General features: G+C 40.2%; 1 protein-coding gene across 10 annotated transcripts in view; it reads right to left on the bottom strand.

Moving 5' to 3' along the window:
• Positions 1-18,148, bottom strand: part of RIMS1 (regulating synaptic membrane exocytosis 1) — a gene marked incomplete at both ends in the record, with an annotated part of 345,938 nt that overhangs the window by 158,403 nt on the left and 169,387 nt on the right. For 5 of the 10 annotated variants that reach the window (XM_082481682.1, XM_082481700.1, XM_082481680.1 and 2 more), the window contains one exon: positions 7,733-7,784. The exons of the other annotated variants lie outside the window; for them this stretch is intronic. In XM_082481682.1, coding sequence (XP_082337808.1) covers positions 7,733-7,784 — 52 coding nt within the window. Of the gene's footprint in view, positions 1-7,732; positions 7,785-18,148 lie in introns of those variants that run through there. 10 annotated transcript variants of the gene reach the window in all.

Consider the following 18,148-nt stretch of genomic DNA (forward strand, 5'->3'; position numbering starts at 1 on the left):
GAATGCTAACATACTGTAAGACTCCAAAGTTCAAATAATGACTAGTACTCCATACAAGTGACAATTTACATATATATATAATACTCGTATTTGGAGTACAGACCTGGCACATGTGCCTGTGACCCCTATAGCTCCCAAAGATTGACCCAGCTTCTCAGATCATTCCCTCAATTCAATATTTATTTAGGCATTTTAACGTAATGATGAGACACAAAATTGCTTTTCTAGAACTTAATTAATTTTCTGAGTAAGAGAAAATCATTGAAAAAGGGTCTATGGAGCTTTAGATGTAGATAACTGACAATCTGGGCTTCTCAAGCACACACTGAAAATAAATGTTTATCCCTTTTGTGTTTGGAAGATAAGGACATTTCATACTCTCTTTCACACAAAATGAACACTTGGGCATTTTATTTGAAACAAACCCCTTAGTTTAAAAATCTTTTGTAAAGCAGTAGTTCCACTGTGAGCACAGTGCAGGTTGCCATGCTAACCGATGTTTGCAAACCAGAAATAATTAGTCAAGGAAATAGTGAACTCATTAAATACTATTTTGATTGTTAAGGACACTAATATTAAACTAAATCTAGTGAAAAGGAAAATCCATTTGACTTCTTCCTTAGTTACTATTGCAAAGTTGTTTCTTTAGAAGAGCTTCCAAATTCACAATTATTTTTGATTTTGCAAAGGAATGGTTTGTCAGTGGTTGATTACTAAAAATTCTTTCAATATATTCTTTTTATCTGGGTGCAAGTTGAATTTTCTGTGGACTGTTTAAAATATAACATGAGTTCCTTATCTAGATATTTATTTAGCAGAGACTTTTTTTATGTATTGTGATTTTTTTTAAGGAGGAGTACAGATTACACATACACTCTTTTATAAGAATATTGCACTTGTATTCATCGATGGCTCAAGAAGGTTTCTCAAAAGGTATATTTGCAAAAGACCTTCCAACACAGAAACAACTGAGTCCTTTTGTATGTTCACAAGGTGGTGTTCCCACATGAATTATGTCAGTGTTGCTAGAAGACTTTATAAATTACTGAAAGTAAAGATTACTAATCTTGCCAATGGAAGCTTGAAGTCAAAAATCATAAACGATGCAGTCAAGTAAGAAATTGAGAATTTGTGAATGTTTCTAAAACTTTTAATATGGGCACAAGGAATGTAGCAAGGAAGCTGTTGTAAGTTTCCTGAATCTCTAGGGAGTCTGCTCGTGAGACTCCCTGAGCCAGCATTATTTAGTTCCTTCACTCAAACACTGAGAGTGTTAAAGTGTTCATCAACCCTTTCTGGCTAGATGCTTATTTTTATCTCTAAATGTCTTATTGTAAGCACGTGAGTCCAAGAATATATGTGATCCACAAAGATCACAAAGGGATGGCCCTCAGAAGCATGTTCTGGAAGGTCTTCAGAACGTGTGTTTTGTGCGCTAAAGAGCCTGGAGAGACTTAGAGATGTAAAATACTAAGATGCATAAACTTCCATTAATTTGAAAAGCTCATTTAAAAGCTTTATTAAAAAATATTTTGTTGAGGATACCAGAAAAAAGTTGTTGGCACTACCAAGAACTTCAAATCAGCATTTAATTCATTTTTGACACTGTGGTATCTAAAGATTTAAGGAAAATTTTGTTGTCTAGCTCCAAGTGCTGATTTTGCTGACTTTGATTACTCTCTTGAGTGGAAGCTAATTCTGCAGATGGATGGATGGAGAGCTCCTTTTTGAAATTTAGAGCTTCTTTGAATAAATTTATTATTGCTATTTAATTCCAATTCAATATTGACACTAACATGTGTTAACAGTTTTATTTTGAGTTCCTTTTTCATATAATTAACACAGCTTTAGCTATGGCATGATCTCTTCATAACACTTTTGTCAGCGTATGATGAAATTTGCAAAATGTATAACAAGTTATCTCAAAAAGTCACATGGGCTCTCAATTTTGGAGACATGGATACATAGCTATCCTGTACGCTAAAAGCGTGACCAGCTCTTCATAACTTTTCTGCTGTTTCTGAAGGAATTCCCAGCACTTCAAATATGCCATGCTCTTCTCCAGCCTAATGCAATTTTTCGTTCCTATGGGGTTTTTTTTTTTTTTGGGTTTGGTTTGATTGCCTTTTATGGACAGGTGGGAGAAGGTATTTTAAAAAGCCTGCATAGACAAAACAGCTTTCAGCCATGGTTTGTGTTTGTTTTTCGGTTGGTTGTTGGTTTTTTTTTCCTCTGGGCATTTAAAACCAATTGAGTGGGTGCTAATTGCAACAGAATCTAATATTTTCATTTTGGTCTCTTTTGCTATTTTTCCCCTAACAATTTTAAAAAAGATTCAGTTGAATATTCTTTATCTTAATATTTATTAAAGACTGATTTAGGAACAAATTATAATTCAAAATCAAAGCTGAAAATAAATTCTCCTGGAAGCCCAGGGTGCTTCTACACTGCCAATAGATAGAAATTTTAATAAGGATAAGCATACCAGGAAAAAAAAGTAAGGCTGTGAAACACCAGCCCACACCTTAGAAGTGCCATGGATACAATGCCCAGTGAGGTCTCACTGCCCTGGTAGCACCTGCTGCAAATAAGGTGACCAAAATGGGCTATGCCCAGAGAGGCTTATTTGAACGTGCATTTTGTCCTACAGCGGGGGAAGAAGAGAGGCATTTCTGCTCAGATATAGAAGGTAATACACAGTGTTTATAAACACACTGATAGAAACAACAGCAACTGGCAGCAAGGCTTCTCATTATCCACAGGACCACAGAAATGTGAAGGGAGAGACAGTGAGCCTTTCTGTTGATTGTCCAACATACACGCACGGTCAATCATGCAGCCCTGTACAAGTCACTTCAGAAATAACAAGAATATTATATTTCATAAAATTATGATTTAATTTTCATGAAATCTGGGGGACATAATTAATCTCAAATATTACACTGAAAAGGAAAGCCTGAGGAGGAAAAAAAACCCAGCAACTCTCAGTTGTCCTGAGCTTCAGGGCTGTAGAAGAAAATCATAGAATCATAGAACGGTTTGGGTTGGAAGGGACCTTAAAGTTCCAACCTTAAGTTCCAACTTTAAGTTCCAACCCCCCTGCTATGGGCAGGGACACCTCCCACTAGACCAGGTTGCTCAAAGCCCCATCCAACCTGGCCCTGAACACTTCCAGGGATGGGGCCTCCACAACTTCTCTGGGCAACATCTTCCAGTGTCTCATCACCCTCACAGTAAAGAATTTCTTCCCAATATCTAATTTAAATCTACCCTCTTTCAGTTTAAAACCATTAACCCCTTGTGCTATCACTGCACTCCCTGATAAAGAGTCCCTCTCCAGCTTTCCTGTAGGCCCGCTTTAAGTACTGGAAGGCTACTATAAGCTCTCCCCAGAGCCTTCTCTTCTCCAGGCTGAACAACCCCAACTCTCTCAGCCTGTCCTCATAGGAGAGGTGCTCCAGCACCCTGATCATCTTTGTGGGACTCCCCTGGACATGCTTCAACAGGTCCATGTCTGTCTTATGTTGGGGGCCCCAGAGCTGGACACAGTACTCCAGATGGGGTCTCACAAGGGCAGAGTAGAGGTGCAGAATCACCTCCCTCAACCTACTGGTCAATACAGCAGATGAAATTCTCTGCATTGTGATTAAAAAGAAAAGCACTTCAGCAGTACCATGATAGGGACCTACTCCAGACAACCAAATTAGGAAGATGAGCCTGGTAAGGTTTGTTTTTTGTTTGTTTGGTTTGGTTTTGTTTGTAAGCATTCATTGGAATCCTCCATTATGCTGCATTTGAAGATAATGAGAGGTTTTAAAGGCTTTTGTTTCTCCAGTTCAGAGGGGAATATGGCAGGAAGAACCCTTGGAGTGCACAGTGAGAGATCACTGACACTAGGAAAGCAACCAGCAAATGACCTTTGGAGCTGTGCTTCCCACCAGTAGAGAGAAAATAGTTAAGAATGTGAAAGTGAATAAACTTTGTGACCTTTAATATGGGAAGGAAGCTGAGCAGAAGAAAATCTCAAAACCTTTATACAAAACAAAACAAAACAAAAAAAACCAAACCCAATAAAAAACAAAAATCAAAGAAAATCTCAATCACCAAAAACCAAATGAAGCCAAAACCAAAACAACCCAATGTTAGAGAAAGTAAGAAAGCAGCCATGACAGCAAAAGGAGTCCATCAATCATGGAAGCATTTGAAGAAATAATACCAACATCAGAAGCACAACCAGCCCAACACAGAGGAAGGAGAATGAAGTCAACGACCGGCCAGCTAAGTCATAAATGTTTCATTTTCTAGAAGAAGGTGAACATCAATGGAAGTGTCCTATGAGTGAGTAACTTACAGTGATACAGTGCCAGGAAGCATACAAGACAAAACTAGAAACACACAATGCGAACAGCAAACTATGCAAAACCAATTGAGACAATTCTGCAAATATTTAGTCCCTAGTACTTAGTATCTAGTACCAAGTACTTGATTCTAGAATGCTATGGAAAGAGTCTCCTACCGTTTGACTCTATCAGCAAATGGTACCAAGGCAGCTAAGTTTTTTTTAAACAAATAAGTTCTCCTAAAAATAAAATCAAGTAAAACCCATAGCAACAAGTTCACAATGTCTGTAGCATAAAAATTAGACGTTACATCAAAGCAGGAAGAGGTCAGACTGTCTAGATCTATTCTACACTAGGGTAATTCACTTAATCTTGGAGTACTTCTAGACCTGTCTGAAGTTATCTCATTGCCAGGAACAATTATTTCTTGAGAATTAGTGGAGTATGGATGAAGTTGGTTGCACAAAACTGGGAAAGGGCAAACACAGCACATACTTGTTAAGGAGAGGGGAGGAAGGGCTAGAAATTATAGACCGGTCAGATTAGCATCAGTTCTTGAAAAAATGCTAAAACAAAACAAATCATCTTCTAGATAGTAAGAAGAGAAGGGACAAAACCTAAAAAAAAACAAAACAAACAATCGAAGTGTCAATAATAAATTAACAGAATTTAATTTTCTACCACTGCAGTAAGATAGGTAGCAAACAGCAGATGTCAAATATCTTCAGTTGAGCAGGAGTTTTGTTTATGAGCATGCCATGTTAGAGTCACAACAGAAAAAGTGTCAAAATAGAACTAGTGTAAGGTGAAAAGCTATTTAGAAAAGCATATTCTACACAGCTACAATTGGTAACAAAACACACCCAAAGTATTCATTAAGCAGGGTCTGTCACGTTTGTCTGGGATACAGTAATAGTCAACGCTCACATTACCGTTCTAGATATTAAACCAGAAATATATTATATTTGTAGGTGACTTGACCCCAAGGAGAAAGGAATGACTACTTATAGGACACCAGGACTGGAATTCAAAGCCATCTTGACAAATTGCAAAAATGAAACGGAAAAAAGATGAGCCGGTTCAAAGTGGACAAGGAAATGGCTCCACACTCAGCCCAGGATAAACAAGCATAAAAACAGGGAAAGGAAGTCAACCAGTTAAGCACTAGCTGTGCAAAAGATGACGAGGTGGATATACTCTATCACAGTCGTACTAGGAGAGGATAGAATACAAGCCTGGCTGCTCTCTGAAATCCATTACCACTTGAGCATTTAGCAGGGCTGGCCAAAGGCCAGGCTCAGGTGCTTTGTCTACTGCTTGCCACCAAATACCAAATACCTCCTCAGGTCAAACTGCTGCAGAACTTAAGGTTGCTGGGGTTTGGTTTTTTGGTTTTTTATTTTTTGTTTGTTTCTTTCTTTCTTTCTTTCTTGGGTGGTTTTTTTTGGGTTTTGGTTGTTGGTTTTTTTTTACTCTGCATTGTGGTTTGTCTTCTGGGCACCTTTGCACCTAACCAACTCCCTGACATGACTGTGACCTTGATGACACCTCAGTCTCTCAGATTCTCTCCTTGCAGCACACAGTTAAATTTTCAGAGCTGAATATTTAGCTAAACTAAAGCGTGGTTATGGGGGAGAGATGAGTTAAATTTAATGTCCACAGAGATACAGATGGTCTGGTTTAATAACCCTTTATAACTCTACAGTCTATTAAACAAAAAAGTCAAATGCTCCCAGGAGAGACCAAAACTGGACCGGTGAATGTGGGGCTAGTGTGACTTTAAAATCTTTTCACTCTCCTAATTCCAAGCTATTCTAAAGGTTAGAGAGCTGCTGCTGTATGCCACTGCCCACAGCACAGCTTTGAATATCCGCAACGCAGAGTGTCACAGCTCTCTACTTCTCCATACCAACCCTACTTCACCTTCTTCATATGCTTATGCTAAGATGTTCAGAAGGTCTCTGGAAGGCAGTTTACAGCTATCTACCACAGTGACTACCCAGAAGAGGAAAGAGGGGTTTACTTTCTTTATGTAGCTATAAAAAACTTCTGAAGTGTTAGAGAGAGTACAAGGCTTTGATCTTAACCAAAGGTTTTCTCCAGTCTTATCCTTTAAAATCCAAGCAGTGGTAAGGCTGACCGTTGTTTCTTCCCAATCTTAGCATGGTATTGTTGCCCTGATATTCCTGCTGCTGTTTCAGTTCCACTCTCTGTTCTGATTGCTGCTCAGCCCCATTTTCTCCAACACATCTCTCCAGATTCTGCCCTCAGTATACTCTTATTCTCCTCTAAACTGCTAAAAGAAATTACTTTCACACATGGATTTCTTAAAATATGTTAACTAACACAGCTGTAACATTTGAGAGGATAAAACCTCCTTCATGACTTATTCTGTCAGACAATCTTAATTCTTCTAGTGAAAAAATGACTTTTCAAAAATTACTTTTACAGACAGTGTTAACTACTTAGATATAAAATTTTGAAGATCTTTGTTATACTCAACACAATGCATAATCCCTAAGGAACTTGCAATCATCAATCCTTCCTCTCACTTTCCCCTGTGATACTTTAGTGATTTAGCCGAGGATCTTATGCCAAATACAGATTATTCCCCCCCCCCCCCCCCATCCAAGGAAAGGGCTGATGTCCTTTCCTGATTCAGAAAGTGCAATGCATCAGTATCATGACGCAGAGATAACATATAAAATAACCACAACTGTACATTTATTATGAACCTTATATTATTATTATAGCCGTAACTGTATATTATGCTAAACAAACATATTCTTGTTCTATTTACATGGCTTGAGGATCTTTTTCCCCAAAATAATATGCGAAAATAAAAGTAACAGAATCATATTCCATTCTGAACTTGTTAAAGCTACTAACAATAGCACAATACAGGGGATCAAGGACACATCAGTTGTCTTCTGCCAAAGAGAAATAATACACAGGACTGATTATTTGTTTCCTGAAGTAAATTTCTAAATTCTTTATCCATTACTTCTCCAAAATGCAAAATAGTCATAATGCAATCAGAATATTATTACTTTTCAGAAACACATTTACATTTGATGTGTGCTTTCAAAATACAGATTTCTGTTTAAAAACTCATGTCACATAGCATCGCTAATGTCAAATAATACTTGACACGTGAGCTTTCAAAGCATAAACATAACTGAAACACAGACTTACAAGCAAAACGGTTCCTTATTCCCTGCTTAAGCTGAATATTTGCTACAATTAATACTTTATATTCAGAGGACACAATGTCTCCATTCAAACTATACAGTTAAAGAAATCTGCTTATAAAAAGATAAATATTTTTTTAAAAAATATATAAAATATAAAAATATATCTAAAACCTCAGCACTGTACAGCCACTTGTTTACCTGGCCCTGAATGCAACGTATGGAGCAGAAACTGAAGAAACCCAGCAAACATAGCAGCATCAGCAAGAGAATGGTTAAAAAAGCACAACTGGCATCGAGTAGGTTGCTGAATTCCAGTCTGCAACTCTGGCAAAACCGTAATGCAAGCAAAAATCCACTTCAGTGTGGAGGAGACGATATATAAGAAGTCCCTAACGTCCTTGCGTCCTGATTCTAAGCCAAATTATTCTGCAGCGTCAAACATTCAACACTGGTGACACCAAACAGGGCTACGAGAGCTCTTGTCATCAAAACAAATCTCTGCAGTGTAGTGCAAGCATCGATTACTGCATTAGTTCATACACGCTCACTGCAATGACAAGGAGTTTCAGTCTCTAGAAGGAGTTAATGATTTTAGGAACCCAGAATTAACAATCCTCAGGAAACAAAAAGGGGAAAAAAAATAATCCTTCCTCTACGGATAGAACAGGAAAGACGTTTCTTAGTGCTTTAAAGCCAACAGTAGACACAAGCGCAGGTACCAATCGATACTACTGCTGCAATTATTATTTATATTCAGCAGTGGTGTGCTGAACAAGTTTTAATGAACTGCATAAACAAAACAACCGTGTAAAGCAAACGTGGCTGGTTTGAGTTATGTAAAACTTCCCAAGCTGTAGATTCACTTCTAGCACACTGAAAACACATCGGCCCTTCAAAAAATTTACCATTTCTTACATATTAATTGGAAGATTTAATATTTTTCTTACAAAATAGATGTGTAGGTGGAAATGTAATTTTATATTAGAAAAAGTATATTCTAAATAAGAATTGGAAATAACATTTTGTATTCTAAATTACATATTCAAGGTAAAAGAGAAAAGCAGAACCTGTACACAAGCATATTTGGGAAAGCCACGTGATTAAAGAACTACAGCTAATAAAATTTGCTAAAGAATTTAATATAATTTAATCATATCCGAACTGTACAACAATAAACCAATTTCTTTGTCAGAGACAGTCTTCCTCTGTAAAAATATGTTTCTCTGCAGCATATCTATATACTGCAGAGCTTCAGAAATACAAAAAACCTGCCTGTTTAGAAACTAAAATGTGAGAAAACAAAGCACAACGAACTAACCTATTTAAATTTCCATTCAAAGAGAAGCTTGCAAGGGGTAAAATATAAATAATTAAGCTAACGAGAGCTTACAGGTCTTTCATCTTTAGTAATGCATAGACCTACCAGTAGTAATGAAAATACACTTTTAATCAAATTGTTTCCCTGTAATTCTGGATCACATGATCAAAACCGAGGTACTGAATGCTGCCTTTCACTCAGTCTCACCTGTCTGTCAACAGCAAAAGCCATGGCTGACATCCCTGCCCACTGCTGACTTTCCGTGTCCCCAGTAGCACAGTATTAGCACATATAACTGTCTACATCTGCATTCTTCACTGATATGCCCTCGTTGAGAGATGATTCTTTGGAGGAGGAAAATCTCCAGGCTTCATAATGTCTGGTTTGGGCATGTGGTTTTACCTCAAGGCGGGACACATATACTCCAAGAGACAATGATCATCTGGGCATCTACTGACCAGGGAACATACGCCCAGCTTTTTCCTAAAGCTGGAGAACATGTCTTGCAAAATGGACAAAAGACAGACTATTCCAAGAGCCCAGCACTTCCACAGCACATCCACTCTCCCACTGATCCTTCTGCACTTCTTCTTGAAGGACCTCCTCCTACCAGGGCTGGCATCGAGGGCTTTTCTTCATTTTCAGAACATACCTCACCTGGATCCTGAATGCTGTCCTCCCTTCACAGCACATACTAAACAAGGCAGGGGATTTTGCCACAGCCCAACTCAACGGATGAGAAATATTTACTCCCTACAACCTCAAAACATTTAAAAGAGACTGCACTGTATGTGACGTGTTTTCTGACTTTTTAAAAATATTCTTGTTATTCCCATAGCATGCCTGTGTTTGTGAAAAAACTAATAAACTGTTCTCCCAAATGCACCGCGAAAGGTTGGTTGTGGCCCACGGTGGTGTTGAAGCTCTGTCTCCCATTCCCCTATGAGCCAAATATGCCCAACCACTCTCCGCTCCTCCATCCCCCCATCAGGCAATCCCCAACAACAATTTTACACATGGGTCTCCCTGGTCATGCGATCTGCTCAAGCTCTGCCTAAGTAGCCTGTCTAACAGCTTCAGCTTTAGATGGTAGAGGTTTCTGCAAGTCTTTGCTGAAAAGTAAGAGAAAAGAAGAGCAACAAAAGAGCATTCTGAGGTCAGAAAGGGCATTTTACAGAAAAGGACGGTGTCAACGACCCCAGTATGTACTGCACATCCCTAAAAGTGGTTTTCATTCCTCCCAGCCCCAGTCAAATAGAGCCTTTCTGGCTGCTCCAAGGCCCTTCTGACAGTTTGAGAATCAAATGCTGATAGTTGGTTTATTTGCTTTTATGTCCACTAATAGTAGCAAGGCTACTGGAAACTGACTGGAAATCTGGTTACAATTCTGTTGTCCTAGTAAAAATACATAATTAAGTTATAGCACACTATCAACCTTTGCTTTGGATAACATTGCCTGTGTAATCTTAGGAGATTTTTACCCTTGCAAATTATTTTACCGCCAGTATCCTCTGATGCACACTACACTGTGCATCTGATACTTAGATTCTGATCATCATATTTTAGCTCATTCATAAACTACCCACTAATAATTGTTCCACATCTTTATCCATGTATGATACTCCTGCATTTATAAAACTTTCTGAGATTATTAGAAAAGAGTGACATTGAACAGTGTCACACAGATATCCAACCCTACCAGTTGTCAGGTTTTAAGAGGTAAAAATCCAAGCAATAAATGTACTATTCAGTTTTATACCTGGGTGAAAACGCAGCTTTCCTCTAAACCAAAAGTTTTACAATACTTTTTCTGAAAGAAGAAATCCAGTGAATGGTCCCAAGTATTAATTCAGTAGTACAGAAAGAGCAATTCAAGGCAAAAAAAACCAACCTATGCTTGAAGTTGGAAATTAATTTAGGAAATGAGAAAAACAACAGAAAAGATCCATGTTATGGTCTCCAAGACCTCAAAGGCAAGTTACAGTGGAGAAGAGATTCTAACACAATTGTAGGAGTTTAGATACTATATTAGGTATTGTATGCGACATTTCACACTGTAGCCCTGTCTGATCCACTTTGAAAGGTCCTGGCTATTGTGGGAGATCCACAGTGACTGGACAAGGCAAACATCACACCTCTCTTAAGGAAGACAAGAAAAACGACCTGGGAAACTACAGACTAGGAATGCTAACTTGAGTCCATGGGAAGGTTATGGAGCAAATCCTTCTGGAAGGTAGTCCTGAGCACATGAAGGCCAAGAAGGTGACTGGGAACCACCAGCATAGCTTTACCAAAGGCAAATCATGCCTGACCAACAGGATATCTGGATCTGCAGACAAGGGGAGAGCAGCAGACATTGTTTAACGTAACTGTAGCAAGGCTTTCAACCACGTCTCCCACAATATCTTTTTAGGGAATTGGAGATATATGGATTGACTGGTGAATGACGAGGTGGGTTGAAAACTGACATAACCACTTGACTCAAGTGATGGTCAAACGACTGAAGTTCAACTGGTGGTGAAATGTTAGCTGTGTAAAAAAGTATCGGAACAAAGAGTTATGGGGAGGAATCAAGGCTTTCCTTTGCTCAGCTAGCAGCACTCCAGACCACAGAATGCTCTCCTGGGATCATAGAAAACTTGGGTGTAGCCTTTGGCTATGCATCCAGAATTAAACTCAGTAGAGAAACCATACTTGCTTCTCACAGCGTAAGTGCAGAGTTTGGCTGACAATGGGCTAATTAAAACACTTCTGTTCTCTGTGCACTTGTGCAACGTAAGTGTGTCTTCTCTTCAGTAAAGTACTGCCCTGTGAAGAGGACTGAGTATTTCTCAGATTCTTTGTCAAAGACAATTGTTGACTATTTACAAGAGAAAGACTTTTATATATAAATATACAAATAGATACAGCCACACGTACAGCTGTGGTTTTCTTTTCAACGGATTGACGTAGCTCAGCCTGTCATTTCTCATAACTACTAAGAAAAATCAGAGGTTAAGAACTGAGATGACTGTGGTGACAAAGACACATAGCTCCTAAAAGGAATGTTTGCCCTCAAACACCCATCAAACTTGTTAGAGCTCATCAATGGTCCTTTCCATTCAGGCATGAGCATAGTCTGTTTACATTTTTGGCCAGCTGGCAAGAAACAAAAGCTCCAAAGCAGAAATGATGTAGTCACATCAACAGAGGGACAAACTGGAGCTATTAAGTTTTGCCTTTTCTTTAGCTTGGGCTAAATCAATGTCATGCTGTCATTACTCCACAGCATTTGGTTCAAACCTTGGTCTGAGCTAATCTGTTCAAAGTGGAAGTGAAGTAACTTGGCATCTGCCTGAAAAACACAATGTAAATGTACGCATCGCAGCAGGCTACAATGTGCCTCCCACTGGCATCCCAGACAAGTGGCTTTACCACCTTGTTCCCAAAGGTCCTTATGAGGAGTTTTACAGAATATCACCCGCCATTTTGCAGCAGACTGGAAGACTGCTGGAAGACAGAAGGGGGATTGCTGCGCAACCAAATGATAGGAATCCCTTCAAGCACACGGGTATGCGAGAGCCAGTAAAGAAACACCCCACTATCTATTGCTTCTCCACCCATCGTCTCCAAGTTCCATTGCCAATTGTTTTGTACTGTGCTGCCACCAATATTGTTTCCTCATCCCCCGCCCCTGATGACTTGATTGTTCTTGACTTATCTGAGGAAGATGATAATGACAGTCAAATTTTAAAGAGACAAGAAGAATGCTCACACTAGAAAAACCGTGTTGGGCCTTCAGTCCCATAGATGTCATGGCTGAGATCTTTGCTATCCAGCCTTCGTGATCCAGTAATTTTGCAATGCATTTATCTTAGTTACTTCTATTAAAGCACCCAGCATCTCCTCAGGCTAATCATTTTGATAACTGGCCTTGAGTGAGGATCTACTGACATCGAGACAGAGAACATCAATCCTGCACTGTCAGATTTACAGATGACTTCTGGACTTCCTCTGACATCACAGGCTGACAAATTGACCTCTGTATGAAAAGAGATTTTGTGGAGTATTTTTCTTTGTGACAAGAGCAGTACCTAACAAGTTAACTTACAATATCTATAGAAGATCTGCTGGAGAGCCTTTTTTACTGCCAAGGGTGGTCCTAACCAAAGCCTAATTCAAACAGTTTGCTCAGCCATTCAATTGCTAACCAAAGCCAGATACTTTCAGTGAATGGTAACTGATACAATATTCTTTTTCTTACCAACTTTAACTCTTATTTCTAGTTGTTGTGTTAATGTCTCCGTAGAGACAGATTTCTCCCAACTCTCATACCCTACAGCATGGTGGACGGGGAGGACCCACATTCAAAGTCTTCCCTGCTTGATGCAGGGTAAGCTGGGATGAAGTGGTGCTATGACAGCACTACCTTTGATAGACCTGCTCAGGTACAGGCTTGAACTCACAGAACTAAATTGCTCAAATCCATTCAATGTTACTACCTGTAGGAAGAGACCGCAGGCATCTTACCTGCACCTGACTTTTCCTGCCAGAAGAGAAGCCAAGCAAAAATTGTCATCTGCAAACCTGGGCTACAGCAAAAATAGGAGATTCAACCTACAATGACAGTGTCATTATGGCTTCTTATTTAAGTCAGCCACATTGGTGCTGCACCTGGGGAGGAATAACCCCATGCAGCAGCACAGGTTGCGGGCTGACCTGCTGGAGAGCAGCTCTGTAGAAAGAGACCTGGGAGTCCTGGTGGACAACAGGATGACCATGAGCCAGCAATGTGCCCTTGTGGCCAAGAAAGCCAATGGCATCCTGGGGTGCATCAAGAAGAGTGTGGCCAGCAGGTCGAGGGAGGTTATCCTCCCCCTCTACTCTGCCTTGGTGAGGCCGCACCTGGAGTACTGTGTCCAGTTCTGGGCTCCCCAGCTCAAGAGGGACAGGGAACTGCTGGAGAGGGTGCAGCATAGGGCTACCAAGATGATTAGGGGACTGGAACACCTCTCTTATGAAGAAAGACTGAGGGAATTGGGTCTCTTCAGTCTGGAAAAAAGACGGTTGAGGGGGGACCTGATCCATGCTTATAAATACTTAAAGGGTGGGTGCCAGGAGGATGGGGCCAGGATCTTTTCGGTGGTGCCCAGTGACAGGACAAGAGGTAACGGGCACAAACTTGAGTATAGGAAGTTCCACCTAAACATGAAGAGAAACTTCTTTACCTTGAGGGTGGTAGAGCACTGGAACAGGCTGCCCAGGGAGGTGGTGGAGTCTCCATCTCTGGAGACATTCAAAACCCGCCTGGACATGTTCCTGTGCAACCTGCTCTAAGGTGTCCCTGCTCTGGCAGGGGAGTTGGACTAGATGATCCCCAGAGGTCCTTTCCAACCCTATGATTCTGTGATTCTATGATTCTATGATCACCTTACCAAAAATCCTTGAAACAATTCTTTTTAATTTTTCCTTTGAAACCCTTTTTTTCTCTCCCCATTACATAACAAAAGACAATGCATGTCCTGAACTGATTCATGTACAGGCTGTGGTTGAAAGGTTATACAGCCAAGAGTGATAGATTTCTATGTGTCACTACTTCATCTATTATATCTAGGACACCTTTGAAAACTTAACTCACATTTCCTCCTCTTCTTTTCCTTACTGCCTAAGTCCATGTAGATGTAAGTTTAATTTCCAGTTCCTCCTACAAGTCAGATTCCTCCCAGATCCTTTAATTCTAAAAACTTCAGTTTTAAACCTAAAAATTAGAATAATAGTACCATACGTACTGACCATTTCAAAAGGTCAACCTCTTTTACTTTAAAAATGTTGTATACTTTCCAAATAAAAAAAAAAAAATAAAACCACATATCTAAATGCAGGGTTTAACGGTGACCCTGTTGTTTGTTAAAGCATTGGCAGCAAATTTGTTCCTAATCCTTATAATAATTTTCTAGGTCAAAGTAAGATTAGGTCCATAGCACAGATAAGTGATGTCTGACAGCACGCCTTAAGTTAATATCATTATTTTTTGTTGGTGGTGGTTTTTTTAAATGAAAAGGATACTGATAGATTTGAATTTTAAAGGAAAAATTAGAAAAGTAGTCAAAATGTAAATGGTACGTTTGTTTAAAAAATAAAATAAAATCTGCTCACGAGCAAAAAGTGATGTCTTCCTAAGTGTCTCCTTTCAGTGGCTTATAGGAATAGCCATTCCCTAAGACTTCCTTGGCAGTGAGATTTAAAACTGGCTAACAGGAACAGATTAAGCAACTTTTTGTATAACTGGTTTCAAAGCAACTTGTCTGTGGAAAAGAGCCTGCAGCAGCACAACTGCTAAGCGTTCAGTCCAGTTCCTATTCTCAGGGGGCTCTTTTGCCCTCCCACAGACGGTCTTTGCTGAAAGACGATGATGACTCCGCTACTGACAAATCCATAACACCTGCCCCATGGGAGATCACTGAGCCTACCTGGGCACACTGACAAGTTCAGTGTGTTACATAAAAATTGGTAGAAACAGAAGAAAGTTTTGAGAATCTGTATTTGTTTAAATTTGCATTCGTGAGTTGCTTTGTGAGGTTCAGTTTTATCTGTATTTGCAAGTCACTTTTATACTATATTTTAAGTAAAATCTGAGCCTGTACAGAATACCAAATTACCTGGCATTCCATATGTTTTGATGTAAACCTCTGAGTGACCCAGAACTTCGGGGAGTTGGAAAAAACTGGCTGTTCAGTAGTCCTCACCTCATAGCACTGATTAGTTTCCACTGCCTGAGCAGAGGTTTTTGCTCATTTCACAATTCAGGTGAGAACTGTATGAATAAACAGCGCACAGGTTAAAGCAAGTCAGCTGCGGGGCACTGCTTTGCACAGCGTGAGTTCCCCACTCTGCAAAGGTATCTGTCACTCCTACCCAAAACTCACAGGAGCCCAGTGCCAGGATTTGCAATTCCCTCCTGAGATGTGGGAGCAGGTCTGAGGTACCCCAAGGACTATATCCAGTTTCTTTAGAATGACATTTCTTCTCCTGTGACACCTGCTGATAATCTTTAATGCAGAAGAGTCTGACTTTCAAATATTTTACAAAGGCAGAGAACAAAAAAAAAAAATCTGCAGAATTTTATATTCACACACAGCTCTATTCACTACCTCTAACACCACTCTGGGACATTAGACCCAGCATTAAACACTCCTATAAGTACACATCATGACCCCTAAAGTATTTAAATGCAACAGATGTATTGGAATGCTCATATGTTTTCTAATAGTTCACAAGAATTCTAATTCATATAAACATCTGTGTATATATTCACAAGCACGTACGCCCCTCCAAAAAATCTCTTCTTACTAATGTTATGAAGCTACAATAAAACAAAGACTATGAAAACGTTCACATACACTATAGTATCTTTTCTTTCTGCTCCTGAACCTACTTTACTGCAGCATTCCTGACGCAGAGAACACAGTGTGCTCTCATTAAACAGGTGTTTCTTATGCATTAGGTCACAGAAAAAAAAAGGTTGGAAAGAAATGTGCTTTGGGTAAGTAGGAAGAAAATATGCAACTTCACCAAAAGTATCGGCAGTATTTCTTAAGCACAAACACACAGAGTAATCTGTAAATGTGTACCTCTAAGCTTCTCAAAATTTTTTAAACTCTAGCTCATGATCCTCTGAGGATAGGATTCAACTCATGTAATGCATAACTGCTCTGTAGAGCTATACTTGTTAGTGTGATTTCCATATCCAGAATACGTTCCATACACAGTCTCCAACACTGAACGTACATGGCAATGTAAATCTACCTACGGAAAAAGGCACACGGAGGTAAGATCTGAAAAAGGTTTTTAAATTACCAGTTCAAGTAGGAAGGTGTGCCTGCATTTCCAGACTTGCTCTTTGCTAAGAGAGAGAGACTCTCTTGCATAAACACTGTGATAGATAAAAATTGGATTTGACTGCTCCATCTAGTGGCTCATTAAGCACAACTTTAATGGTTAAGAACATGTGGCCTAAAGGGTTAAAAAGAGCCACAAGTGGTGCTTGCTTCTACTCTGAGCAACACAGAAAAATAAATTCATAGCACTGAGCTCTTTTAATAGCACAACAAAAATCTCTCCAAAAATGAAATAAAATTTCATGAAACTTTAATATAGCTTAATATTTTTAGGTCCATAAAAGAAGGTAAACATTTTTAATTATTAGCTGATTAATTCTAATTAATTGATTAATTCTATTAGCTGATTATTCTATTCCCATTCTCATAGGGATGGCTTAGGAAGAATGGGTTAGATGAATGGACAGTAAGGTGCATAGAAAACTGGTTGCAAGACAGAGCTCAGAGGGTTGTGGTTAGGGGCGCAGAGTCTAGTTGGAGGTCAGTGACGAGTGGTGTTCCCCAGGGGTCAGTACTGGATCCAGTCCTGTTCAATATATTCATCAACGACTTAGATGAGGGGATAGAGTGCACCCTCAGCAAGTTTGCTGATGACACAAAGCTGGGAGGGGTGGCTGACACACCAGAAGGCTGTGCCGCCATACAGAGAGACCTGGACAGGCTGGAGAGTTGGGCAGAGAGGAATCTTATGAAATGCAATAAGGGCAAGTGTAGGGTGCTGCACCTGGGGAGGAATAACCCCATGCAGCAGTACAGGTTGGGGGCTGACCTGCTGGAAAGCAGCTCTGTAGAAAGAGACCTGGGAGTCCTGGTGGACAACAGGATGACCATGAGCCAGCAATGTGCCCTTGTGGCCAAGAAGGCAAATGGCATCCTGGGGTGCATCAAGAAGAGTGTGGCCAGCAGGTCAAGGGAGGTCATCCTCCCCCTCTACTCTGCCTTGGTGAGGCCGCACCTGGAGTACTGTGTCCAGTTCTGGGCTCCCCAGCTCAAGAGGGACAGGGAACTGCTGGAGAGGGTGCAGCATAGGGCTACCAAGATGATTAGGGGACTGGGACACCTCTCTTATGAAGAAAGACTGCGGGAATTGGGTCTCTTTAGTCTGGAAAAAAGACGGTTGAGGGGGGACCTGATCCATGCTTATATATACTTAAAGGGTGGGTGCCAGGAGGATGGGGCCAGGATCTTTTCGGTGGTGCCCAGTGACAGGACAACGGGCACAAACTTGAGTATAGGAAGTTCCACCTAAACATGAGGAGGAACGTCTTTACCTTGAGGGTGGTAGAGCACTGGAACAGGCTGCCCAGGGAGGTGGTGGAGTCCCATCTCTGGAGACATTCAAAACCCGCCTGGACGCGTTCCTGTGCAACCTGCTCTAAGGTGTCCCTGCTCTGGCAGGGGGGTTGGACTAGATGATCT

Source organism: Vanellus vanellus (assembly GCF_965231255.1).
Source record: "Vanellus vanellus genome assembly, chromosome: 3".
NCBI classification, from domain to species: Eukaryota; Metazoa; Chordata; class Aves; order Charadriiformes; family Charadriidae; genus Vanellus; species Vanellus vanellus.